The sequence below is a fragment of the Hypomesus nipponensis genome, chromosome 28 (assembly GCF_054491055.1).
Source record: "Hypomesus nipponensis isolate SF chromosome 28, ASM5449105v1, whole genome shotgun sequence".
Classification (NCBI taxonomy): Eukaryota; Metazoa; Chordata; class Actinopteri; order Osmeriformes; family Osmeridae; genus Hypomesus; species Hypomesus nipponensis.
Genome location: NC_140388.1, coordinates 13,712,076 through 13,740,021, shown reverse-complemented (window position 1 = coordinate 13,740,021; position 27,946 = coordinate 13,712,076). Strand labels below are relative to the sequence as shown.

The 27,946-nt window shown below is 45.5% G+C and overlaps 1 protein-coding gene across 4 annotated transcripts in view; it reads left to right on the top strand.

The window, feature by feature from the left end:
• Nucleotides 1–24,363, top strand: part of antxr2a (ANTXR cell adhesion molecule 2a) — a 49,482-nt gene extending 25,119 nt beyond the window's left edge. For 3 of the 4 annotated variants that reach the window (XM_084694875.1, XM_084694876.1, XM_084694878.1), the window contains 3 exons: nucleotides 172–339; nucleotides 1,407–1,487; nucleotides 21,595–24,363. In XM_084694875.1, coding sequence (XP_084551001.1) covers nucleotides 172–339; nucleotides 1,407–1,487; nucleotides 21,595–21,633 — 288 coding nt within the window. In that variant the 3' untranslated portion in view covers nucleotides 21,634–24,363. The remainder of the gene's footprint in view (nucleotides 1–171; nucleotides 340–1,406; nucleotides 1,488–21,594) is intronic. The other variant, XR_014751035.1, reaches the window with a different exon arrangement.
• The last annotated feature ends 3,583 nt before the right edge of the window (nucleotides 24,364–27,946 follow it).

The window sequence follows — 27,946 nt, the reverse complement described above, 5'->3', positions numbered from 1 at the left end:
ACACTTGTACAAGCTGTATAAGCTTTACACAATAAAGTCGTGAAGAGCTCTACAACATCCCTCCTTCCGCTTGGCAGGATCAGCCATAAGGTTGTAACATAGCATTGCTATAGATATGAGAGCTTCACCCCAGACACCTGCAGCCCTCACCCCGCCCCGCTGTGCCCTCAGGTGCGCTGGGGGGAGAAAGGCTCCACCGAGGAGGGGGCCCGCCTGGAGAAGGCCAAGAACGCTGTGGTGTCGGTGCCCGAGGATGCAGAGGAGCCCATGATCAGACGGACCCCCCGGGCCACCCCCCCATGCCAGCAGCCGGACTCCAAGTGGTACACTCCCATCAAGGTGAGCTGAGGAGGATGTCTGTGCTGGGATGGGCCATTCTCAGAGTTTTAGATCACAGGGCGAACAGCACCCAGACGCGAAGCGGAGGGGTGTAGCTTCGCTCTGAAGGGGCTTATTTTCCCGATAATGACCGGTGTTCTATACATTATCCCGCTTATTACACGGCTACTTGGCAACAAAATTACTTAACACAGTCTGTCTTTTTACAATGTATTTGTTACCATTTGTAGTGTTGATCAGCAGAGAAATAGTTGGCCAAAGACGTTGAACTTCATAGACGTTGAACATTCTTTAGGCTTCAAATCAGCTGACGTCACTAAGCAACGGAGTACGTTGGGGTTGAAAAGTTACCGGACTACTTGCGGAGTGCTACGAAAGACGTGAATCAGAAGCTAAAAGGCCACTTTCCTTGACAGCGGTCTGTTATTCATAGCAACGGTCTGTTAACAGAAAATAACAGACCGCAGAACGTTGGGAAGCCCCATTCAAGTGAATGGAGCTTTCTACAGCGTTAAGAACAGCCGTGTAATAACCATCCTTAACCCTAAAACTGGTTGTTCCCATCCTTGATTGTGATTGGCTATATTACATTCCATGCCGTTGTAAAATCCAGAAAAACCTCACAGGTTGTCCTCATAACATTCTTTAACATTCCATATTACTGCGCATCGAAAATTTCAAATAGAAAAAGACGGTAAAGATGTCCATCTGGCTGTTGCATGGCAACGATTTATGTAGGAACTATACTTTGTAGTAGCAGAAGAATGAAGGTTTAACTAGGTTTAACTTAACTATTTAGTTTCTAATTGTTTAAATTGATGAAACCATATCAAATATTTGTAGTAACAGTTTTAGAAAAGTAATGAGCCCCGCGAGTCTGTGGTTTACGCTGATTTAAGAACAGGTAAGGGGGTTTTCTAACAACTCCCCTGACCTGTTCTAAAGTCAGTGTAAACCACACGGCCTCTTGGGGCTTATTGCTTAAATACCACATGCCCACGAAAGTTATCTAAGTCATGGTGAACACAGTCATAGTTAATATGAGCCATGATGTCTGTCTTCCCCAGGGTCGTCTGGATGCTGTGTGGGCGTTGCTGCGCCGACAGTACGACCGCGTCTCACTCATGCGGCCGACCGCTGCAGACCAAGTAAACGCTAACCCTAACCAAACCATAACACCCAAACCATATCCAAACCCACCTGAAATCGGATGTCTTCAAAACCCCAATATCACTAGATCTTGTTTTTAGCACAACTGCAGTGAGTTACAACACACTAGTGATACATCATGACACCATTGTGCGGGGGGGGGGGGGGGTCTAATGATGTGTGCGTGTGCTAGCTAGCCACTTGGGTAAGAGGAAGCAAAACTGAATAGATGAGGCAAGGCATGATAGTTTGTGAGTACACAGGAAGTTGCTGGATCACATTCAGTGTTGTGTTGTGGTTACCAAATACGGGTGTGAGCTGCAGCTGCTTCTCAAGCCTCCGTCCTGATAAGCATGACCTAATAAGGTCTCTCAGGGCTCCTACCTCTCACACTCACTTTGCACATTTATTTATTCTCAAAATATGTTTTCAAAGGTTTCATTTAAATGGATTAAGCATAAAATAATGTTTTGATTTCACATTCACCTTCGACACCTATACTCTACCTTGTTGTTTGTACATTCCAGTTTTAGGCATGTAATTGAACGAACAAGCAAATCTCCACCTAGCTATTGAGTCTTGAAAGCATATGACAGCTTGATATTTTGATGTTTCTAAATAATAGACCATGTTGTTGGAACATGGAGCCATTTAGCCAGCTGTAAGGCTCCCTATGCTAGACCGTAACTGAACAATTATAAGGATTATCCTCCAAGGGTTAAGTAAGAAAGTAAGTAAGTGAAACTTTATTTATATAGCACATTTCATACAAGAATTGCAGCTCATGGTGCTTTACATAAAATCAACAAAAACAGTAATACAAGTGATAAAAGTAATAGATCTTAAACATATAACAAACCAGACTATCCGCACTCTATCTGCGGTCTCTCGAATCCGTCTTAGATCCGAGCTGCAGGGAGACAGGGAGGAGGCAGGCAGCAGGGAGAAAGGGAGGTGCAGGGAGGAGGGGAGGTGCAGGGAGAAAGGGAGGTGCAGGGAGAAAGGGAGGTGCAGGGAGGAGGGGAGGTGCAGGGAGGAGAGGAGGAGGGGAGGTGCAGGGAGGAGGGAGAAGGGGAGGTGCAGGGAGGAGGGGAGGTGCAGGGAGGAGGGGAGGTGCAGGGAGGAGGGGAGGTGCAGGGAGGAGCGGAGGTGCAGGGAGGAGGGGAGGTGCAGGGAGGAGAGAGACACAGGAAGGAGGGGAGTGAGTGAGGGCCAGAGAGAGAGAGACAGTGCAGCTTTGATGGCAGACAGCAACCCTCCTGGGTAATGAATGTTTCAGCGATGCAGCGTCCACTGGGTTGGTACTCGTACAGGTGTAAGGAAGCAGGTTGTCACAGACATCTGTTCAGCACCGGGCACCCCTTCCCCTGCCCTCCCTCCGTCCATCCACCCTCTCACCTCACCCAGCTTCCCACTCCCCAGCCTCTCCTCCCCCAGCCTCCCCATCACCCCCGAGCCTCTCCTCCCACCCTCACCCCCCAGCCTCTCCTCCCCCCCTCTCACACCCAACCCTAACCCTATCTTCCCTAACCCCAGCCTCCCCCTCACCCCCCAGCCTCTCCTTCCCCCAGGCTTCTGGATTGTCAGCAGATGCAGAGAGAGAAGTGGGAGGAGAAAGAGTTTCTCATTTTTTTCCTTTTTTCTGGTCTCACATTTACGCCCGAGGGCGTTCAACACCAAAGGTAGAGCGGGGGTGGACACAGCTGCAGTGCCGAACTCGCCCCAGGCACAAATAAAGAGATCTAATGTGGTTTGACTGTGTTGTCGGGGAGACTGGGGAGCCAGGGAGGCACTTCAGAGCCAACTTAGCGCTGCAACATCTGCCGCCAAGTTCTGCCTGGGAGTGACTAGGGACAGCAGGTATAAGGGGAGGTGGCAGGCTGGAGGGAGAGCGGAAGAGAGAGCAGAGGCCTGGCCCTGTTCTGGTGTTACGGCTCTTTTGAAAGGGGGCAGGGCTCTGTCTTTGCTGTCGGCTGATACACACACATTCACACACCGAAGCAGGTATTGTTTTCCAAAAGCAGCCATCCACAAAATGTACAAACAAGGTGTGCCATGAATCATGCATGTGCACTATTACCGCTATGCACCCTCTCACAAAGATGAAATCTCTGAAACACACATCGGTTCTCGAGTTTCTGACTGAACAAAACAATATTATAATTTGCTCTTCAGATCGTTACGAGGAAGTGTGTGTTTATCTGTATATCTGTTATCAGTATATCTGTGTGTGTGTTTGTGTATGCTTTGTGTATGTGTGTATGGGGGGGGTTATCATCTGAAATGATTTCATCTGATTTAGACACCACTATGTTGTTAAGGCATTTAAGCTTTGATCTTCTGTTCCAGTGAACAAAATGTGATATTATTTACACTTTGTTCTGACACCTCGTTGCCCTATTATATATATATATATATTAGTGCTGTCAAACGATTAAAATATTTAATCACAATTAATCGCACATTTTTATCTATTCTAAATGTCACTTGATTTCTTTTTGTCCCATTCTTTTTTCAAATTTTAATGCTCTTATCAACATGGAAAAGTGGTTCGGATTGCTTCGTGCAAATATTTTTTTTATTGAAAACAACATTGCAATCGCCTGGCTTTGACGAGGGGGCGGAGAATTCGCATGAATCGCATCAGCTGTGTGCTTGGCCATCATGTGGTATTTCAGACTGGACGTGCTGCGATGATAGCTCAGTTTACAACGTCAAAACACACATATCACTTTGGTCTTGTCAATGGAACCATTTGGCAACTTTTTTAAAGTAAACTTTACATTCAGAATCTTATTGGCATCCATTTCGGCGTCTCGCGCTCGCCATCCACTCAAAACGTAACGTTAGCCTACTACCAGAGAATGTCTAATATCCGTAAACGGACTACTCTTTAGTCGGCTCGCAAGCCAAACAAGTGTGTGTGGCGTGCCTGTTGTTTTGTTTCCGGTCTAGCTAGATCCGGTGTGGTGTTGTAGTTTTTCCAACGTCGGCAGTTGTTGCAACAGCATGTGAAAAAAACTACTAAGTTTGCTAAGCCAAAAAGAGCGTTAATCGCGCGATAAAAAAATTGACGCCGTTAATTTGGGTTTGCGTTAACGCCGTTAATAACGCGTTAAACTGACAGCACTAATATATATATATATATATATATATATATATCTCTGACAATAGATAGATATATCACCACATTCTCACACACACACACCAACACGACTTCAAGCATTCTGGCCATTGTTCAAAACGTATCATTTCACTTAGCCTGGCCCTTGCATACATTAAACCCTATTAAAACAATGGCGGTGATAAACACATAGCTTATTAGCCTAGCACAGACCTCCTCAGTCCTCAGGGCAGCTGTGTAATGAGCTGTGGTCATATGGTCAGAACCTCCGACCAGACAAAGACAACATGGCACGCAGACAGGACAGAGGGGACGCATTCTCTGTCTTCTTGGAGGATGGAGAGTGGGGGGAGGATAGGGAGTGGGGGGTGTGGTGCTGGCGCTAGCTTGGGGTTGTCTGGTGTGGAGGGGACATGACAGCATGGCAAGGCTTGGCCAGGCTCAGCCAGCATCCCGGGGGTGTAGATTTACTCTACGCAGGCTCAGAGCCTCCTGCAGGCCTGCCCCAACACTGCTCAGGACTGGATCAGGACTGCTACCAACCAGACTTGACTGTTTGCGTACAATGAGCCAAGGGACTTCATAGCAGATAGGCTGATGTAGTGGTGTATCAGTGTGCCGTAGGTCTAGCAGGGTCACCATCAGCCCGGAGGGGAGTTCTGGACTGACTCATGTCAACTCAAACTCTTACTGAGTGTCAGGAGATGCATGAGATAAGATATCTTTAAGGGTATTATGCTTAACTGCTTGAATGACAGTCATTGACTTAGTTGTGACATCATGAATGCCTATGAAGGCCAGCGGAAGAAGTCAGAACATCTTGGTAAATAGTTTGGGCTCTTAGACACTCCTCTTGTTGGCATGCAGTGTTGGTTGTGTGCTTTGAGATTAATCCCCAAAATACTTTTAGTTAGATATTGAACTCCAAAATGACTATCATAAAACTGTCATGTTGATGCAAATACACATCTCAATTTTACAAAAAAAGGCCTGGATCGAGAGTAAACAATCTGGCAAACAGTATTAGCTTAGAAACAACCCCCCAGATCAGAGAGCATGACATTTCTAATTAACAGGGTCATTGGAATTAAACCAAAGTGTCACAAATATTAAAGCTCTGGAAATGGATCTGAGACAACATTCGGAGTTGATTAAGTCCCCCAAAAAACAATCAGCCATCGGCTGGATGTTTAGACCCCAAACCCCCCCCACCTCTCTCTTTCCTCTCTGATCTCACTAGCTTATCCGCACCATGGATAGGTCTTCAGAGAACACTCAAAACTGAGTGGTCATTTACAGTTGCACCTCTGCTAAGTTTCATGCATGTGGCACTTTCCTAGTCAGAGTTAGCAGGGGGTGCATTGGCAAGACAACAGCCCTGCCCTGAAATAAACCCCCCATGTAATTTGTTCTGTATATCCCAGCATCAAATGATGCTTACTGTACATTGAGGGGACTAGTATGAGTAACCAGAGTAAGTTTCATTTGGGATGGGAGGGAGGTAGGAGGAGGAGGAGAGAAGGAGGGAGGGAGGTAGGAGGAGGAGAGGAGGAGAGAAGGAGGGAGGGAGGTAGGAGGAGGAGAGGAGGAGAGAAGGAGGGAGGGAGGTAGGAGGAGGAGAGAAGGAGGGAGGGAGGGAGGGAGGTAGGAGGAGGAGGAGGAGGGAGGGAGGTAGGAGGAGGAGAGAAGGAGGGAGGGAGGTAGGAGGAGGAGGGAGGGAGGTAGGAGGAGGAGAGAAGGAGGGAGGGAGGTAGGAGGAGGAGAGGAGGAGGGAGGGGGAGGAAGGGTAAAAGAGAAGAGAAGACAATAGGTGTGTGCGATTGCGAGTTGTATTCGCCAGGGAAGCAAAAAACCAGCGGACCTCATTAGTCCTATCAGTGGACGGCCTTGTTAGCCCTAACAGGCAGTAACTAGGGGCTGACAGGTCCGTTCAGCCACACTCCCCCCAGAAGAGATGTGACAGCTTTAACCGCAGCGGAGAGCGCCACAGATTTATGAGGCGGCCCCTGCTCTCTTAACCAGATTAGTTCCTTTTACATTAACTCAGGAAAAGTAGGGCAGATGTCCGTGCGGCTGGTTGTAAATTCGATAATGGCCGCTGCATTAATCGGCACGAGCTACCCCCCAATGACCAGGCAGGGTGCTGGGGGGGCTGGGGCTGGTAACAGGATTACCATTGGAGGGGTAACACACACACACACTCCCCTCCCCCCACCCACCAGTGTGTGTGTGTGCTCGTGCATGTTGGCGCTGGTCCGGGCCGGTGGCGTCGGGGCGTCATGGTGTTGGACACATGAGGGGGTTATTGAGGACAATGATAGGTAGGTGGGTGGTCAGAGTGAGACATTGATGAGATATTGTATGTGATAGAAAAATGAGTTCTGGACATACATTGTCGTGTAAGTGCATTAAATCAGAACACTGTGTTTATACATTCATGTCCAGTCAAACATGACTTTGAACGGATTTTATGACTGAGGATTAAAACAATTTTTTTTTTTAAGAAAATTGTCTTGTTAAAATGAAACTGTTCATGTACGTCATGGAGAAGCTTCTGTTGCCACATACCAACCCAAATGAAATCAAGCTCAATAAGCCGTTTATCAGACTGAAACATCAGCTCACAACACATTTAATATATTTTAGCTGCTTTTTAAGATTCCATCTCTGGGTTCTTTTCAAAGTACATTTTTTATAGTCTGGATTAAGTTTGTTTGTATAGACTGTTCTTCAAAATCAATCCATTTTGAACATGCTGTACTTTAATACTGCCACAGACTGTTTTGTTCTGCAAGGTGTATAGTGTTATGATTATCCTGCTCTGTCTCTCTACCCGGGGTTAGGATAGTGTTGGGTTAGGGTGGTGTGCTGGTCTGAAGTCCTGCTGGAGACTGTGTAGAGGCTGGAGGCTGGTGTGTAGAGGCCAGTGTGTAGAGGCTGGAGGCTGGTGTGTAGAGGCCAGTGTTTGTAGAGGCTGGTGTGTAGAGGCTGGTGTGTAGAGGCTGGTGTTTAGAGGCTGGAGGCTGGTGTGTAGAGGCTGGTGTGTAGAGGCTGGAGGCTGGTGTGTAGAGGCCAGTGTGTGTAGAGGCTGGAGGCTGGTGTGTAGAGGCCAGTGTGTGGAGGCTGGTGTGTAGAGGCCCATGTCACCATGTGGGCACTCCACAGCGTTTCTTCATCCCAGATTACAATCAAAGGGGTTTCCTTGTTGGCTAGGAAGGCTGGAATCTTGGCTTTAATTAAATAACATTATTGTTAATGTCAGCTTTGCAGAGGCTGGCTCTGTCGTGCCCATGAGCCCCCTCCCCTCCTGATAGACAGGAAGGGGCATGCACACGCACACTCACATATTCTAATGCTGCCCTCTTCTCGTCCCTTCCATTAGAATTTATAAAAAGATGGAAGCGGGTATTTCTGTTACGCAGGGAATATGTTCACAGTGAATATTCAATTACCCCTACATTATATACATGTAATGGTGTGTTGACATCAACTAATACGTTTTGAAGGGCTAGTGTATTTGTGACTTTGTTTATAACAATCCCTGTGCAAATATTGCATGTGTTTTTATTTACATGTTGGTTTAATACTAATATATACATTTTGTACAATTATTACACAAATCAAACACTGAAAGAGCCTTACTTCACCCTGCTTACCCTTCATATTAAAATACATTTATTTAGGGTTTTATATATTGCCCTCTTGTTAGACGTGTAATAACTATCTACTGGCATTGTTCAGAATCAGCTTAACACACCAAGATTCCTTTGAAATGCCTTGTTTGACCTTTTTTCGGACTTTGTAACACTTTATTTATGTATGTATACCAACTGATTAGGCTCCTAAGAACTGCTCCCCGGTGAACACCCCACAGAGAACCCCCCCTCCCCCAATGCTGGGTTATGTAAGTCCTCCAGGCCACACTGAGTACAGCAGTGGTCTGCAGAGAGGAGCATCGTGTCTCTGGCTGTGAAAGGGTCAGTCCTGGTCCAATTACCGACTGCACGTCATTAACTCCTTCGCTGCCTCACACAGATTTATAATTAGCCTGATTATGCTAATGAGTTTTGTCATGCAAATAGGGCCGTTCCTGAGCTCTTTTATCTTAAACTGTAGCTCAACAGCTATTAAAAGCTGTTTTTATTTATATTCAACACTAATTCATGCACTCGTTAAAGCACGACTAAGCAGCTTCCTACATCCGGCCTGTCAGAGGTATGACAACATTATTTTTGTTTGTTATTTATTTATTTTATTTTTGTGTTACTACTTGATTTTCCAGTTATTTCAACTCTGTTGGACCATGTGCTTCATCTGGTGTGCTGAGTGGGTCATGATGACGTTACAAGTGGTGGTTCATTATTGATCGAAAGGAAAGATGCAGATAGGACTACTTGGCAGGAACTAACCCAAACTGTTGAATCCTTTCAGGATTGCTCTGCCTTTTTATCTATATTTCCTTTGTACATAAGTCATTGTGTGCTTTACAATATGCAGCAAGATGTATTTAGCTAAATTGCATTGCATTTATCTTTTTAAGCATAAATTATGTAATTAATCATCATGAATGATGTTTCTCATGCTAATGATGATAGTTTATAAGCCAGCCTATTAACCTTAATGACAGTGTGATCTTTTACAGTTGATAGCCTGTCTCCTTTAAAGTATGCTGAGTAATGATGATGCAGATAGAATTGATGTATCAGTAATCTAATGGGTTTAAATTGTTAAAGCAAAATGGCACCTATCAAAGTTTCCATGCTCAAACATGCAGCCCCCACTGAAAAAAAAACATTAAAATGAACATGGTGGAGAGAGATTATACAGGAAATGCCACCAACAAGTATATTTCTAACTTCCCCTGCTGTGTGTGGCCCTTCTGTCTATTTATCTGTGTCTTCACGAGGCTCAGTGCTCATGAAGCTCATTGCTCATGTTAAGCAGCCTTCAATCCCAGTGATTGTGAGCACAGATGCAGATTGTGTCTCCCTGTTAACACCTCAGATGTCCTGGCTGGGGACAGGCTCTCCTGTGTCTCCTACTCTAAGACCTGCTCACTCTTTCACGCCATAATCTCACACTCTTTCCCTCTCTTTCAATGCGTCTACTGTAGCAAACTGGCTTATTTAGTGTGTTTAGGAACTGTTTCTATCTCTCAGGGTCTTCTTTATATGTGTCTGTCTGTGTCGCTCTCACGAAAAAAGCTCAGTTGTGAATGCAGACAAAGATCCCATGGTCATGGCGTATAAAGTGCGTCTTTTTGGGAAATCTTATACTGTGCCTATACTGTTCTTTAAAAGAATGTCGCACATTCCAGCATGTTCTATTGTTAATGACTTCAATAGGGGAGTCGTGGTCTGGATGGTGCTGTGCCAGGGATGGGTCTCAGCCCCCCTGTCCTGTAATATTACACCCTGGTATTTCAACTGACATGCAGCCGTACTGATGGAGGAGAGGCAAACACACATAGCCACACACAAGTACACACACCATGACATACACACACACAGCCATAGCCGCACACTGGCACTCACACACTTCCCCTGTCCCCTGCCTCCTCGCGGTCTGTGCGGCCCAGCCTTCATTAGCAGTGGTTTGCATCATCTTCAGAGGAAACGTCACATGCCATCAGTGACTTCATTCTTTCTCACTTCCTCCAGTATAGACAGTGTAACCTTCAGAAACCTGCTGCCCACAGTTTTACGTCTTCATTAGGACTACTGTCAGAAGCGCCGCACGGCCGCGCGCCTCAACATGAACAAAGAGAGATGGAGTGAGTGTGAAAGGCAAAGGAGAGAGAGAGGGAGAGGAGACCCTGAGAGATAGACACACTAACCCAAACCTTGGGAGATAGAAACAGTTCCTAAACACACTAAATAAGCCAGTTTGCTACAGTAGATGCGTTGAAAGAGACGGAAATAGTGTGAGAAACATGGCGTGAAAGAGCCTTTCCTCCGTTCTCCTGACAGTGTGTCTGCTGCTCGCCGAGGTCCCTTCTCCTTCTACAGAAAGCCTAACCCTAACCCTCATTTACAGTGACATGGTCTTGTGTTGTGAGAGCATGGACCAACCAGGGAGTTATAAAGTGTCAATAAGCACCAAACACCTCATATACCAAAATGCATAACCACAAAATAACCAATAATAATAATGCATAACCAATTAAATAGATGTTCCATCTCACTACTCCTGAGTGTTAGCTGCAGCCAAGCTTTGACTCACATCGCCAGCAACCCGGCCAGGTCCTCCAGTCTAGGCCAAGCTCGTCTCTCAGTGTGAAACCCTAATTGATTTGATGGACTTCCATGCAGTTCACACCCCCTCTCCAAACAAACAGACTAAGATATTTCTCTTTCCCTCAGTCAAGACAGAGAAGCAACACCGCCTTCCCACACTGCCACTCGCGGCCCTGTCTTGAAAAAGGCAGACCTGCCAAATTACTTAATTTCATAATCAGGCCCCGGGTCGTTTAGTGAGTTCTGCTGTGAAGTGTGTCCTCGCCCACCTGACTCCAAGGTCAAAGAGAGTTCACATGAGGTCATAGCTGCTTTCTGTACGTAGGTGATGAAAGAGGCTGTCTGTCCCTGGTCCTCCGCTCTCCTCCTCTCCCTGGTCCTCCTCTGTCTTCCTCTCCCTGATCCTCCGCTCTCCTCCTCTCCCTGATCCTCCTCCTCTCCCTGATCCTCCTCTCTCCTCTTCTCCCTGGTCCTCCTCTGTCTTCCTCTCCCTGGTCCTCCTCTGTCTTCCTCTCCCTGGTCCTCCTCTGTCTTCCTCTCCCTGGTCCTCCTCACTCCTCCTCTCCCTGATCCTCCTCTCTCCTCCTCTCCCTGGTCCTCTCTACTCCTCCTCTCCCTGATCCTCCTCTCCTCCTCCTCTCCCTGATCCTCCTCTCTCCTCCTCTCCCTGGTCCTCCTCTCCCTGTTCTCCACTGTCTGCATGTAGAAGCCTGGCTGTCCCTGTCTCCTCTGTGAGCTCAGCAGATGCTGAGGAGGGTGGGGTGTTCAGGTCTATGTGATCACACCCTCAAGGTGGGGTGTTCAGGTCTATGTGATCACACCCTCAAGGTGGGGTGTTCAGGTCTATGTGATCACACCCTCAGCGCCCCCCCCCCCCCTGACACCCAGTCATCGGTTCCTCAACAGTGGTAAAGGTCAGTGTTTCTATAGATTCTGGTTGCAGGCCCCGAAGAGTGTGTCTCTGCGCTGCTGGAGGTTTCAGAAATGTCTCTGTAGACCAAAGGCTCTAAAGAAAGGTTGTTCTCATTATCTATGGATATCAGTTGGCAAGTTGCCTGACCAGTAGCGTAACAGTTGCCTGACCAGTAGCGTAACAGTTGCTTTACCGGTAGCGTCACAGTTTCCTGACCAGTAGTGTAACTGTTGCCTGACAAGTAGCGTAAAGGTTGCCTGACCAGTATCGAACAGTTGCTTGACCAGTAGCGTAACAGTTGCCTGACCAGTAGCGTAACAGTTGCCTGACCAGTAGCGTAACAGTTGCCTGACCAGTAGCGTAACAGTTGCCTGACCAGTGGAGTAACAGTTGCTTGACCAGTAGCGTCACAGTTGCCTGACCAGTAGCGTCACAGTTGCCTGACCAGTAGCATAACAGTTGCCTAACCAGTAGCGTCACAGTTGCCTGACCAGTAGCGTAACAGTTGCTTGACCAGTAGCGTAACAGTTGCCTGACCAGTGGAGTAACAGTTGCCTGACCAGTAGCGTAACAGTTGCCTGACCAGTAGCGTAACAGTTGCTTGACCAGTAGCGTAACAGTTGCCTGACCAGTAGTGTAAAAGTTGCCTTACCAGTAGCGTAACAGTTGCTTGACCACTAGCGTAACAGTTGCCATATGTGTGTGAGCGCTTGTCTGTCCTCAGATGCAATCTGTTTGTGTTGTGCAGGTCACATTAACCCTGCTGCAGAGCATCCCTGCTCTCCTCCTGCTGAACATCACAGCGCCACCATCTTGTTATTTACTGCTTATATTAACATGCAGCATGATAAGCATATTTTCCTCAGTGGACGTAACAAGATGTTTTATTACCAAGACTTCCCTCCAAACGTAGCAGGGTGTTCTGCTTGTTCATATTTATATCCTTCTACTTTACAGCCTTTCATAAATAACAGCTTTTCTGTGGTGAAATATCAGATTTAAATTTTGCTTTAACATTTGACTACATTTGAACATGAAGACAGACTGAGATGGTAAATTAAGAGTGCGTCATTTTGAATGTGAATCAAATAGGCTTTTGCTACATAAGCAGAACCGTAGTTGCAGTTACTGTTTCATCCCTGTTCCAGTAAGGGTTACCAGGCAGTACTGTAGGAAACACGTTCTACATTTGATTATGTTAGAAGGTGTGATTATGATATAAGGTTTGAGACGTTTTAGTTACTTTGTAGGGAATGTATTTATATGTGCTTATCTCAGTAGCTTTATCCAGTTTAGATATATCATTCATCACGGATAGTCAGAGGAGAGAATGTAGAGGTTATTCCCCTTGAGGCTTTGATTACTCATAATTGCACATTACTTCTTTTGTTTTACCTTTCTAATTGTAGTTTATCATGTCAACTGTACAACAAATGTTGCACGTTTCTGGCAATCTATGTTGGCACATCATTAACAGACAAATCTGCGTTTTGAATAATTTGTTGATTAACTGTTAACTACAAATGAGATCTCTATCATGCTAATTGCACATTAAGAACTTTACAGTAGCTCTGATAGTTTAAGTGTTCATATTTATAATTCAGAAAATGGAAAAACATTCCCCTAATCATTGAGTAAAGGAAAATATGAATATTCATACATTTTGCTTGCAATTAAATACAATTATGTATCCAAAATAACTGTGGGGAGACATGGGAGTCCAGAGATCCTGCATGTCATTTCAACCAGGTTCTAGAAGTGCTGCTCTCTGTCTCCAGGATGAGCAGCCAGGGTTGGGCTGTGTCTCCAGGATGAGCAGCCAGGGTTGGGCTGTGTCTCCAGGATGAACAGCCAGGGTTGGGCTGTGTCTCCAGGATGAACAGCCAGGGTTGGGCTGTGTCTCCAGGATGAGCAGCCAGGCTTGGGCTGTGTCTCCAGGATGAGCAGCCAGGGTTGGGCTCTGTCTCCAGGATGAACAGCCAGGGTTGGGCTGTGTCTCCAGGATGAACAGCCAGGGTTGGGCTGTGTCTCCAGGATGAGCAGCCAGGGTTGGGCTGTGTCTCCAGGATGAGCAGCCAGGGTTGGGCTGTGTCTCCAGGATGAGCAGCCAGGGTTGGGCTGTGACTCTAGGATGAACAGCCAGGGTTGGGCTGTGTCTCCAGGATGAACAGCCAGGGTTGGGCTGTGTCTCCAGGATGAACAGCCAGGGTTGGGCTGTGTCTCCAGGATGAGCAGCCAGGGTTGGGCTGTGTCTCCAGGATGAACAGCCAGGGTTGGGCTGTGTCTCCAGGATGAACAGCCAGGGTTGGGCTGTGTCTCCAGGATGAGCAGCCAGGGTTGGGCTGTGTCTCCAGGATGAACAGCCAGGGTTGGGCTCTGTCTCCAGGATAAGCAGCCAGGGTTGGGCTCTGTCTCCAGGATAAGCAGCCAGGGTTTGGCTGTGTTCCAGTGGCTGTTCTTCCTGCGTTAGCCTCATCGAGGTGGTAATACGGCCACCCTGTGGGAGGGCAGGCGCCCTGGCTCGTGCTCCACGCCGTGTCCAAACGGCCGCCCCTCACACACACACGCTCCGCGCCCGTCCTGACAGCTCCCTCCAATTACCGGCCGCCCTGTCACATGTCCTGCACCTCTTCACAGAGCTGATCCCATGTGACCACATCTAGCACCCTGCTGGTGAGGGGGGCGGGGAACTAGCATATACACACTACACACATTACACACACACATATATTACACATACACACGCACTACATTTACATTTATTCATTTAGCAGACGCTTTTATCCAAAGCAACTTCCAAGAGAGAGCTTTACAAAGTGCAAAGGTCACTGATAATAACAACAAGATAGCCACAAAGCATTGTGGGTAGCCAAAACAAGAAGCACACATTGTGAACAACCCAAAAATAAGTGCCAAAGAGAAGAACCATAAGAGCATGTAGTTAAGCAAGTTACAATTAAACAACATGAATCTCTAAGTGCAAGTGTACCTGTAGAAAAAGCAAGCAACAATAAAAATAAAAATAAGATGAACTAAAATAGAATATTTTGCAGCAAATACAACAGTTTCAATCAGTTACCACTCACCAACAAGAGCATCAAGTCTCTAAGTAAGAGTTATGTGATCCTTGAGGAAACTAGCATTGGGTTCAGCAAACCATTCCTAAGTACCGTTGTACTCCCGGAACAAGCGCGTCTTGAGCCTTCTCTTGAAGGTGGAGAGACAGTCTGTGTCCCTGATGGAGATGGGGAGTTGATTCCACCACTGGGGGGCCAGACAGGAGCTTGTGTTGGGACCAGGCGGTCTTGAGCGGGACCACCAGGCGGTTGTCTGAAGAAGACCGTAGGTGGCGGGTGGGGGTGTAAGGAAGCAGGAGAGACTTTATGTAGTCGGGTGCAGTCCCATTCACTGCTCGGAAGGTCAGTACCAGGGTTTTGAATCTGATGCGGGCCGTGATGGGTAGCCAGTGGAGGGAAATGAGGAGCGGGGTAACATGGGAGCGTCTGGGTAAGTTGTAGACCAGGCGTCCCGCTGCGTTTATGACTCCTGAAGAGGGCAGATTACGCATGCTGGGAGACCGGCGAGCAGCAAGTTGCAGTAGTCCAACTTGGAGAGGACAAGTGCTTGGACAAGCAGCTGGCACACTACACTACAGACACACATTACACACATGCACCTATTAGGGGGGGTCAGATGGCTGAGCGTTTAGGGAGTCGGGCTATTAATCAGAAGGTTGCCGGTTTGATTCCCGGCCATGCAAAATGACGTTGTGTCCTTGGGCAAGGCACTTCACCATACTTGCCTCGGGGGAATGTCCCTGTACTTATTGTAAGTCGCTCTGGATAAGAGCGTCTGCTAAATGACAAAATGTGAATTACACACACACACACATATTACACATACACATTTTCTCCTCATTGTGGAAAAATTCCTCATTCTTCATCCCGCATCATATTGTGGTACAACAAGGTCAAAAGGATTCATTTTCTGCGTTCTATTAGATAATATTAACGTGTATATCCCAACTGTTTAGATTATATTATGGTGTATATCACAACCCTTTGCATACTGTAACAATGACATCATCAGTCCCTTATGTACGAGCGATCCTGACAACTGGAAGAGGCAGGAACAAATGCCTTGTTGTTTGTGATTTGGACACAAGGCCTCTTACACACACACACACACACACACACACACACACACCAGTAGGTCTCTAACCAAGAACAATCCCATTACCATCTGATCCTGTTGGCATGCCTCCAAAGCCCTCCACCCTTTCTCTTCCCCTCTTATGATTATTTTATCCTTCTGAATTCTTCATGCCGGAGCCAGTGCAGCTATTTGGACGGCTCTGGTGTGGCTGGGCCCGCTCCCTCGGTTGGATTCCGCTCATCCATTAGTGCCATCTGTGCCTTCCTATGCCGTCTGTGAGGGCCCCAGCCAACGCCAGAACGACTGGCATTTCTCAGGAGCAACCAGGGGGATGGTGCCCAGAGCTCTGAGCTGCCAATGATGTGCACTTACTCTGACAAAACCAGGGAGGAGAGACTGACGGGGCAGGAAGCAGCTGCGAGGGCCCAGTGCAGTGACAGGGCAGGAAGCAGCTGCGGCAGAGGGATCCCCACCTTGTTGGAAGGAAGGAGAGGGTTAGGGTTAGGCTTTTACCAGAGGGGGGACAGGAGGAGGAGGACTTGACTGTAACCTTGTGCTCATCTGGATCCGGGGGTGTAATTGTTGGTAGTTTTCCTCTCCTGATGGTGTGATGAGGTGCGAGAGCTTCCACTGGAGAGAGCGTCTGGGTGTGTGTGTTTGACCTCAGTGTAATAGTCAGCATGCTATTTCAGCATCACAGGGCTGAGCATATTGGGACATATTTAGACTAACCTTGGTCATTAATGTGTTGACCTACTTTTGTGATTAATGTCTTGATTTAACCATTCTGAATTAAGTAATCCCCAAGCCCTCTTAAAGCAATATTTAGATGGACTGAGGGATGTGCACAGATGAACTTTTGCCAAATAATGAAACAGTTGCCAAGAAAGACCCCATTAGATCAGTTATCCAATAATACCTAGCCTGCATCCCATACTTCCACCCATGCTGGATGCCTCTTGTTTGCTATGCTGCGCTCAGAATTACAGTTCCAACCAAGAGATCCAATGCACTGGAAGTTTGTGCTTCCACTATTTCTTTCTCGCTCTTTATTTTACTGTGGACAGAAAGTGCTCTGTCAATAGCTGTCAAATGCTTTGAGGAGACTTTGGCCTTCATTTAACCTCCAACATACATTTACATGTTTTATTTAGCTGCTTGCATCCAAGGGGACATGGTGTGTGGTAGATCACCAAGGGAACAGGATTACAACACCAAGCAGCAGTCTGTTACAGGCTCTCCAACAGACGAGGTTTGATTTATGGGACTAACTGGTCAGTTGGAGTACACTGACTTTTGCAGTAAGAATGTTCCCTTGTCACAAAAGAAATGTGAGCTAATGATGAACAATCTGTACAAAGTATTTCACTGCCTGCCAGCAGTAACAATTTTACTGGCGGCTGTAGATGGAAAAAACCTTACCTCGCTCTCTCCATCTTTTGGGTCAATCGGGAAGTCTTGACTGCCTGATTTCCAATCATATGGCACTTTATTTACACAGAAGAAGTTTGGATCTGATTTCTAAATCAAGTCTTAACCTTTTACAGGAGTAGTGTTTTCCAGTAGTAGGAACTATATTTTACAACTGGAAACTTCACATGGGAGGTTGTATTATTTATTAAGCAAATCAGTTTCAATGGCCTGGTATGTCATATGACATCATTTTCCAGATATCTGGGAAGACAATAGACACTCTCTGTCCATGTACGGTTAGGGTTATATGACATCATCATAGACACCCTCTTTCCATGTACGGTTAGGGTTATATGACATCATCATAGACACTCTCTTTCCATGTACGGTTAGGGTTTTATGACATCATCATAGACACACTCTTTCCATGTACCTTACACTTGTATTGAGTTGTATCTGCTTCTTAACAACACAATGAAAGACTCAGGTTGTCAGCTCCTATCATGTTGTTGGCTATGCCCAGGATGCTTTCCCAGCAGGCCAGATGGCAGTGCTATGTGGGCAGCGTGCGAGTGCATGGACAAGGGGCTGTGAGAGGAGGGCCTGCCTCCAGGATGGAGATTGCTCACATTCTGGCACTCATCGCCTCCCTTTGCAGCTGGGCTTCTCGCCTCATTCTGGACGTTTTTTTTCACGTTCAATATGCAGGCAGAGGCGAGGACAGGGAGTAAAGCAGAACACATGTCTTGTGTCTGAGACTCCACAGAGCAATGTGCATGACTGAGTCCCCCTCTTGAGAGTCTGGGTTACAATGAAGCTTTATGCTGCAAGAAATACCTTTTTTTGTCATTTCGAAAGAGAATTGTTGATTTAATATGAGAGTAAAGGTGAAATGGATGCCTGAATTTAACATTCTTTTCATGCCATCTCAGTCAATTTTCTAGTATTTCAATAAGGTCAACATGAAAAGTAATGTTAATTACTTCATTGTTCTCAAATGTCATACCAAACAAATATTTGGTATTTTGAGTTAAATGTTTATTTTTCCAATAAAAGTTTCATTTTGTGGAAGCGGAGAAGAACTCCAAAATGTTGCCGGTCGGTGTCCACCCCCCCCGGCCCCCCCGGCCCCCTGTGTCCTGGATCTCACTTGTGGAGAAACGAGACGGTGCAAGACGGCTCCGGGGGGATCAAGCTGTTCAGAGAGAGAAGAGAGGATCACTCTCTCTTTCTTTCTCGCTCTCGCTCTCTCTCTCGCTCTCCCTAAGAGGATCACATCCAGACTCCTCTTCTGGAGCGTTGCCCGAGACCAAGCCATCCAAGCAGAGACACAAACATGTCTCTGGACAACTGTGGACCTCTGTCTGCTCCAGTCAACACTGAGGAGCAAAGACTGAGACGAAAAGCCAACAACATGGCGTTAGCTCTGCAAGCTACGTCTCAATGGTCAAACAAATGGATCAGCAGAAATCGTGACGTTTGACTGAACTGATGCCAAAACCAACTTTATAGTTACACATATTTGGAGGTTTTCATTTCACAATTATGTGAAATTGCAGGACAGTATGTTTGATCTTGCATGAAGAGGTTTTGATTGCTGATGCCTACCCCTAACCCTGCTCTGAATACTACAGCATTACCAGTGTTACCTTACAGTATACCTACCAGTGATACCCTACAGCATACCTACCAGTGTTACCCTACAGCATACCTACCAGTGTTACCCTACAGCATACCTACCAGTGTTACCCTACAGCATACCTACCAGTTTTACCCTACAGCATTCCTACCAGTGATACCCTACAGCATACCTACCAGTGTTACCCTACAGCATACCTACCAGTGTTACCCTACAGCATACCTACCAGTGTTACCCTACAGTATACCTACCAGTGTTACCCTACAGCATACCTACCAGTGTTACCCTACAGCATTCCTACCAGTGTTACCCTACAGCATACCTACCAGTGTTACCCTACAGTATACCTACCAGTGTTACCCTACAGCATACCTACCAGTGTTACCCTACAGCATACCTACCAGTGTTACCCTACAGCATACCTACCAGTGTTACCCTACAGCATTCCTACCAGTGTTACCCTACAGCATTCCTACCAGTGTTACCCTACAGCATTTCTACCAGTGTTACCCTACAGCATACCTACCAGTGTTACCCTACAGTATACCTACCAGTGTTACCCTACAGCATACCTACCAGTGTTACCCTACAGCATACCTACCAGTGTTACCCTACAGCATTCCTACCAGTGTTACCCTACAGCATTCCTACCAGTGTTACCCTACAGCATACCTACCAGTGTTACCCTACAGCATACCTACCAGTGTTACCCTACAGCATTCCTACCAGTTTTACCCTACATCATTCCTACCAGTTTTACCCTACAGCATTCCTACCAGTGTTACCCTACAGCATACCTACCAGTGTTACCCTACAGCATACCTACCAGTGTTACCCTACAGCATACCTACCAGTTTTACCCTACAGCATTCCTACCAGTGTTACCCTACAGCATACCTACCAGTGTTACCCTACAGCATACCTACCAGTGTTACCCTACAGCATACCTACCAGTGTTACCCTACAGCATTCCTACCAGTGTTAAATATGTTGCGTTACAGTCACACTCCTCTCACTGTTGGAGAGTTTGTAACTGATTTCATTTCTGCGTTACATTTACACTTGTTTTAATATCAAATTAACATCTTAGATAAACTATTACGCCTTACAAAAGATACTTGCATATATTACACCAGAAGTTTTGTTTGACATCATTAGCAACTTTGCTCTTCAATATATTCAAATTTATTTTAATCCAAACCTAATGGAGTGATTTTAATGGAGTCTATTAATCATCAGCTTTGGATCTGCTCCTCTTTCTGACTGAGAAGAAGAAAAACACGCACCTTGTCCCTTCACCTCTCCATCTCTAACCCTTAGTCACCCACCCATCCGTCCATCAGTCGGGTGAAATCTCCCCGACACCCCATGCTGACATATTCAAACTATTGTTCAGCCCGCCGGGTGGCACAGGTGGGCAGTCTCTCTCTTTGCCTCAGTGCAACATGGCCCAGTTACAACTCAGAACACTCTGCCAAGTTGGGTTCTCGTGGGGGAGCAGGGGAACTGGAACGGGTTTGACCGTATTGTGCTGCACCTGCTTAGCCTCACTACCCAACATTCTGTGCTGAAGTGAGACCAGCTTTTACAAACGACTCCCTTTCCAAGCCTTAAACCATGAAAATCCAGTGAACTTAGCCGCTCTGTTGGTCACGGCCAAAACAGCATCTGATGTGCCTTATTTGTTGACTGTGTGAGATTAGTTGCAGAGGGTCCACATCGAGGGGCTTATCAGGCAGGCATGGAGCTAACCCTCTCCCACAAACCAGAGGAGAGATGTGGGGAGAGAGATGTGGAGAGAGATGGTGACTGTGTAGAGAGAGATGGAGAGAGATGTGTAGAGGAGACTGTGGCAGGTTTGGGGGCTTTTTGGCTAGCGAGTATTATTTGTGCTAGAGCTCCCTCTTGGTGCCACTGCGCCCGCTGTTGGCCTCCAAGCCCGGCATCCTTGCGGGGCCACGGGCTCAGACAGCTGCCTGGCCCGGGGTCTGGTAGACACAGTGCAGGACAGGACCCCCCCCCTGGGCTGGAGGCCGGCCGCTGTGGGGGGGTGAATAGAGATGTTGTCGTGTTGGTATGTGCAGACAAGAGGCAGAGGGAAGGAAGGTGCATTATGCTTTTAAGCTTCTCGTGTTGACCAACTGCAGAGCCTCTTAGAGATTTTCTGATGCATATTATTGTATTTATTTTATAATTTTACATACTGTATGCCGATTTCTATGTATATGACTATTCCTGTTCTTGGCAAAATTATTGATTGGACTTCTTGAATTTTATCAGAATGGTGTAGCTGTATTTCATAGTGAAAAACATATATACTTGTATTTAGCAAAATATTAATTTGTTTTTACTCAAATTCAGCTATTAAAATACAGACTTATTTACGAAAAAATAATTATACACGCATTTTAAATACAGGAAATTGTGAGCAATGCCAATACAAGAATAAAAATGAAGACATAGAAATTAATTAAATCACTTTTTAAAATCTATTTGTATTAAGTATTAAACATGAATTGCTATACACAGTTATACATTTAATTGTGAAAAACATAAATAATTTGAATTACAAATTAATTTAATTTCTTCATAAAAATGTAACACTATCTGCTTTTTCTTTTTTCAGGGACGGTGTATGAATTTCAACAGAGTGCCGAATCATTAGAAGAACAAAAAATGACCAGCTTTCTTGTACAAGTATCCATGGTGATCGATGGAGAGAAATCTCCTTTTGTAAGATAATTTATCCAAAAACCCTGTATCCTCTGTGTTTCTTCTATATGCTCAGAGACCCTTTTCCCAGACAGTGGATCTACACTCTGAAACTGTTTCATGAACGAATATTTGAATATTTTGAGATAATCATGGCAGGGACAGAACTGTGTATTTTCAAACTTGTCTTTTTCAACTTTGCAAGCGCTAAAAATGCCCAGAAATTCAATGTGGCACAAAGTATGCCATTCGTATTCGGTTAGCTTTTAGTGTGCACCAAAGGCTTAACATATTCTGACCATATTGTGCCTTCTGTGGAAAACCTAATTTCATGGACACAGACGGAAGCTATCTAAAAAGCGGGAGAGAGAGAGAGGCAGTTTGCCGTTGGCATGGAAGGAGAGCGAATCCCAATGGGGCTCACAAGTGCAGAAGTCCACTGCCTCCTGGCAACGTCTCGTCACGAAGCCTCTCCAACTCTCCACCATCGAATGCCTGGCGGGAGCCCTTTGACTGCAGATCTTGTCATTTTAACACTGAGAAGTGCACACGCATGACAAATTGTAGACAGGACGCCCTGAGGTTTTGGAGGCAGTACGACTTTGCCCTTCGTTTTTAGAAGACACCTTTCTTTCATTATGCACTAGGGACAAGAAAAATTAATAGAGCGTTATTCCACCGCGAGTCAATCCCGTCACTAAAGAGATCTCCGGCTACGTTTGAGGGATGGATGCCTCAAGAGCTTGACATCCTGCTTAGTGTTTTTTCTTCTCTTTTTTTTACCCCCTATTTTTGTTGCAGTCTGCTTCGTGCTCGTCTGGGCGTACAGCACATCACAAACATGCCTATCAATTCAGAGTTTTAAGATCCGGAGATCCAGCTGTCTCACCTGCTCAACCACATCGACCATCCCAGTCCTCCCAGGGCCTTTACACGTCTCAGACCACTAGTTCTCTCACCACCACAATATCAAAGTTTAATTAAAATAATTAAAAGCAACAGCGAGCAGCAGCCTGTGAAGACTTGGCTGTCTACTTTATGCTTTCTGACATTGGATGACCTATTACTGTACTGGTGTTATTTGGTGAAAGAGGGTCTTGGGACGCTGCACCAGGTCCAAAACGTAAAGCCAAAGTAACGGATGCGACGGACGGATAAGTATTGTTCATTTCCAGAAATTATGTTTCTGACCACATGGCCCCACACCCAGAAAAGAGGGAGATATAGATATTTGTTGTAGATTTCTCAAGCGTGCTGTCATGACGCCAATCCCAAATGATGTTAGTGAGAGCGGAAACACTGTGGGGGAGGAAAGGGGCAGCAGCTGAAGAAAAAGGCTCGAACGATCCAGTCACTTTCGATACGGTACTTCAGATGCAAAATGGATATTCGAGTCGAAACCTGACAAAGCGCGCCGGCTTTGACGGGAACCGGTATAGACAATGACCAGTGGCTGGGTCAGTGGGATGTCTCTGTGCAAGCAAGGATGCTTATCAAATGACACTAAAAATAAGTTCAACAACCATCAACTTTGAGAGGGAATCGGAGAACATCTCACATTTGGTGGGCATGCAAGTGGAGATGAGTGCGCACGTCTTACCAGTCTAATTATTCTTTTGTCTCCTCTGGACGGCGAGCAGCATAAATAATTCCAGTGGTCAACATATCCAAATCCTCGGGGTGCCATCATATTTATTTCAAACCCAAACACACAGTTAGCCTCTTGCTTAATTTTCAGCATGGCATTTTTGATAGGCCATTCAGCTTCTTCTTTTAGAGTGACAGTAGATTGAGGTATATTTAGCACTTTTATATTGCATTTTTTATCTTACAACTGAGAGCGCAAGGCTGTTATTAACTCCTGCTAATGAGATATTTACATACTAGTCAAAACACAGCTATCCGTCTTACTAATAACACATCACATTCAATATAGGAGCTTTTCCTTCACTATGCAGTCTTCACTTTTCTATGGAGGGCTTATACAAAATAAGGTGTACTTTTTATTAGTAAGAAAAAATTACTAAATGTAATTCCTTGAAATAGCATATACCAAAAATAGCCTTTTGTTACGTTATGTTCTATATTTTTGCACTTAAGTTGTAAAAAAAACAAATAGAGACCCAAATGCCCTTTTGCACGTACGTTGTTTTGAATGTGGAGATATTAGAATATTTAAAACATTTTATTTTGAATTTGAAATTAATTTTAAAAACTAAATAATAACGTTTATATATTTAGTTTTGAGGCACACATTACCTAAACAGGTTATCAAACGGTGCTGTAATATTTCTGAAAGCTTTGCTGAAACAATTCCCTTCAAGTTTTACTCAACATTCAGTGTGTTGCCGTATATCAGAGGCCTATTATCAATTATGGTTAGGGAACTGCTTTTATCACGAGCTACATAAACATGCTTACCAAAGAATGTGTTGCACAAAATAGTTAATTATATTTTTTTATGGAATTTGAATGTAAAGTGTTGGTTCTTCTGTGTACAGTTTGACTCTTATGACCCGTTGTTTTGGTTAGTGAAATATGAAAGAATACCACCTTTGTTTTTCTTTTCTCAAAAGATTCATGGGTTTGCATTTGTGTTGTACACTGTATTGTTTTGTGTAATTGTCATGTTTCACACAAGTAGAATGTGTCAAATGTTTTATTAAACCATGTATGGAAAATAGACACTGTCCTCCTGACACTCTTTAGGTGGTGAGGACATGCTAAAGGCTACATTTAATTGGGCCCATGCAGATTTATGAGGCCCGACAGGGAATGTGATTATATAGTGTGTGGACAGAGGAGTGGACAGTTGGAAGACTCTCCCCACTGAAGCCATCACCGGAGGCACCCAATGCACACACACACACACGCACACACACACACACACCCTTTCGAGTTTCACAATGCCCCAAAAATGAGGTCTCACATTTAGTAAAAAAATGTGCTTGTACACCTTCTGTTTTCACAACATTTGCATGCTGTGATGGGATGAAGGTTGATTTGTGTGTGTGTGTGTATGTGAGAGAGAGTGTTTTAAACACTGCAACCCTTCCACTCCTGGTTTGAAGAGGGAGAGAAGATGATGTCCTAGTACAAGGATGACGTACTATATATAATGGGATGCTGACAGTGTGTGTGTGTGTGTGTGTGTGTGTGAGGATGTTGAAAATATGTGTGTGTTGCCTTTGATTGTATGTGTGTGTTAAGCAGATCCAGCAAGGTCACATCTGCTTTAACATCACTGGCTCCTACTGTTCATGTTGCTCCTTTAAACATGTCTTAAAAATGTTGTCTTAAACATGTTGTCTGCTTCCCTCCTCACACACTGCCACTTGACAACTCACCAACATCCCCTTCAAAGCTGATTACTGCTGGTCGTTTTACACAGCTTAGAACGCAAAGCAGTTACAGGAGATATTATAAGCCACATTTGCATATGCTTTTTAAATCACTGAGGTTGATAAACTGCTTTACCAACATATCTGCTCATCAGTCTATTAACCTCTTATCTGCTGCAGCTGTAACTATACACTCTTCTTTTTATAACATTGGAAATGTCTGGTATAATCCATGTTTAAATATTCCACACTGCTAAAGCTGATTTATAAATCTGATGTCTCTAATCTAGTACAGAACTGCCACGGTGCGTGCTCTTAGCAGAGACCTGTTCTCTCTGCTGGACAGCAGCATGGCAGTTTCACTCAAGTTTCATTTTCTGCATGATATACTGCATCATGATATACTGCAGCCATAACATAAGAGGAGGAATCAAGAATGATGACACCGAGAATGCAAGTCCTGGGGAGGTAAGGGTGAGGGAGTTATGGAGGGAGTCCTGGGGAGGTAAGGGTGAGGGAGTCCTGGGGAGGTAAGGGTGAGGGAGTTATGGAGGGAGTCCTAGGGAGGTAAGGGTGAGGGAGTTATGGAGGGAGTCCTGGGGAGGTAAGGGTGAGGGAGTTATGGAGAGAGTCCTGGGGAGGTAAGGGTGAGGGAGTCCTGGGGAGGTAAGGGTGAGGGAGTTATGGAGGGAGTCCTAGGGAGGTAAGGGTGAGGGAGTTATGGAGGGAGTCCTGGGGAGGTAAGGGTGAGGGAGTTATGGAGAGAGTCCTGGGGAGGTAAGGGTGAGGGAGTCCTGGGGAGGTAAGGGTGAGGGAGTCCTGGGGAGGTAAGGGTGAGGGAGTTATGGGGGGAGTCCTAGGGAGTTAAGGGTGAGGGAGTTATGGAGGGAGTCCTAGGGAGGTAAGGGTGAGGGAGTTATGGAGGGAGTCCTGGGGAGGTAAGGGTGAGGGAGTTATGGAGGGAGTCCTAGGGAGGTAAGGGTGAGGGAGTTATGGAGGGAGTCCTAGGGAGGTAAGGGTGAGGGAGTTATGGAGGGAGTCCTGGGGAGGTAAGGGTGAGGGAGTTATGGAGAGTCCTGGGGAGGTAAGGGTGAGGGAGTCCTGGGGAGGTAAGGGTGAGGGAGTTATGGAGGGAGTCCTGGGGAGGTAAGGGTGAGGGAGTTATGGAGGGAGTCCTGGGGAGGTAAGGGTGAGGGAGGTTCAAAGGGGAGCAAACAAGGGTTGCTATTTTACAACCAAGTGATATTCTGACAGGAAGGAACTTCCCCGATGTCACTCTGAAGTCGCTCTTAAGTGACATCACTACCTGTAGGCAGGAAACATGACTGTCATAGCATAAGGATGACATCACCTGTCTGCTGTGTCCATGGTGATAGTGGAATTACTGAGGTCACACAGAAAACAAGTCATTCAGACCAAAGAAAATCCTGTAGACGCTCACATTAATCTGATGAGTAGAGGTTCATATGACAGTCAGCTGAGTGGTGGCAAGGGCTAAACAAAGACAAAGAAGTTGAAGTGTAATAAAGAGAATTCCAGCTTGTTGAAGCTGTTTCAAAGCATTTTGTCTCAGGTGGAGCTGTGATAGGGTTAAATCATAACTTTCACACACATAGTTAACAAGGTTTTAGTTAAGGCTTTCCACATAATATGCATTTTATTGCTAATACACATTCACACACATACCTAAATGGCTTGTTAAGTAGTTTTCTCAACCAAAACATTATCTGACATGCAGCCAACTGGTCTCACACTGTTAATAATTCTATACAATAATACATCTAATCTAATAATGTAATATCTATGTTCAACTGTACTTAAAACTCAGACATAATTTTTTTGCTAAAAAAGGTATTTTAAGTACAAGGATAAATACATAAGACTTAATCATCATAAAGAAGTTGTACTTTCTTGTTTTTTCAAAGGAAGGGTTAAGATAACGGTCAGATTATCGAGGGCAGCTGTTGCCCAGCTTTAAGCCTGTCTGAATTTCCAGGGTTTCCCAATGTGCACAGTTGTCTCTAAAACATGAGCAACCTCAGGATCAGTGGCCGGGGCTAGATACAACTTTCACAGTGTGGCCTTCCCCCTCAGATGCCAGAGAAGACTAGCTCCCTAAGCACAGCTTGTTACAGTTGACACTTTTTTTTTAATGCATTGTATTTCAAAGAGCATTAAAAGTAAATCCCCTCTCTAAATGTGTCTGTATGGAAGGGTGCTGTACAGGGATTGATGTAAAGGATACAGGTGGGAGATTACACACAGTTTAGCTTCATGCTTTTAGGTTTTTGGAAAGGTCTCTGTCAGCTGTTTTACATATTATTACTCTATCATAAACAATGTACTTCCTGGCCTGCACAGTCTCTATTCAAATAAATGTCTCAATCTTTTATAAGAAGTTTACGATACTGTCGCTTACATAAAGCACATTTAACCTAATTTAAATAAGTACTGTAATGTGTTCAAATAGTTTTTTGTGATTCTTTCAGCAAATTCTCAGACCAGATGGTCAACAAACCGGCTCCAGGAGTCCAGCGATCGTCACGTCGTGGTCAGCATGTTTTTTCACCATTTTCCCCCGCGCCTCTCATACCAGTTTAAAGCAATTTTTCACAGCAGTCTGGTGCATATAGCACCTCAATCTGTGCAGCGCTGAAAGTCCATCCTGCTAGGTATGAAAATAATGATAGCACAATATGTGCTGCGAAATGCCGTGGGGGCATTGGTTGAGTCAGACCTGTTCACACGCTCACCTTCCTGCCGGCGGGTCAGCTAGCTGTCTGGAGTTGTTAATGATAAAACTCCAACATGCAACGGTCAGCTTACACCAGACCTGTCCTCCACTGCACACCTATCTGTGCAGACAGGCCCAGAACATTGCTGGCTCTCTCAACCAATATTACCTGGCACCAGGGCTGACTGACA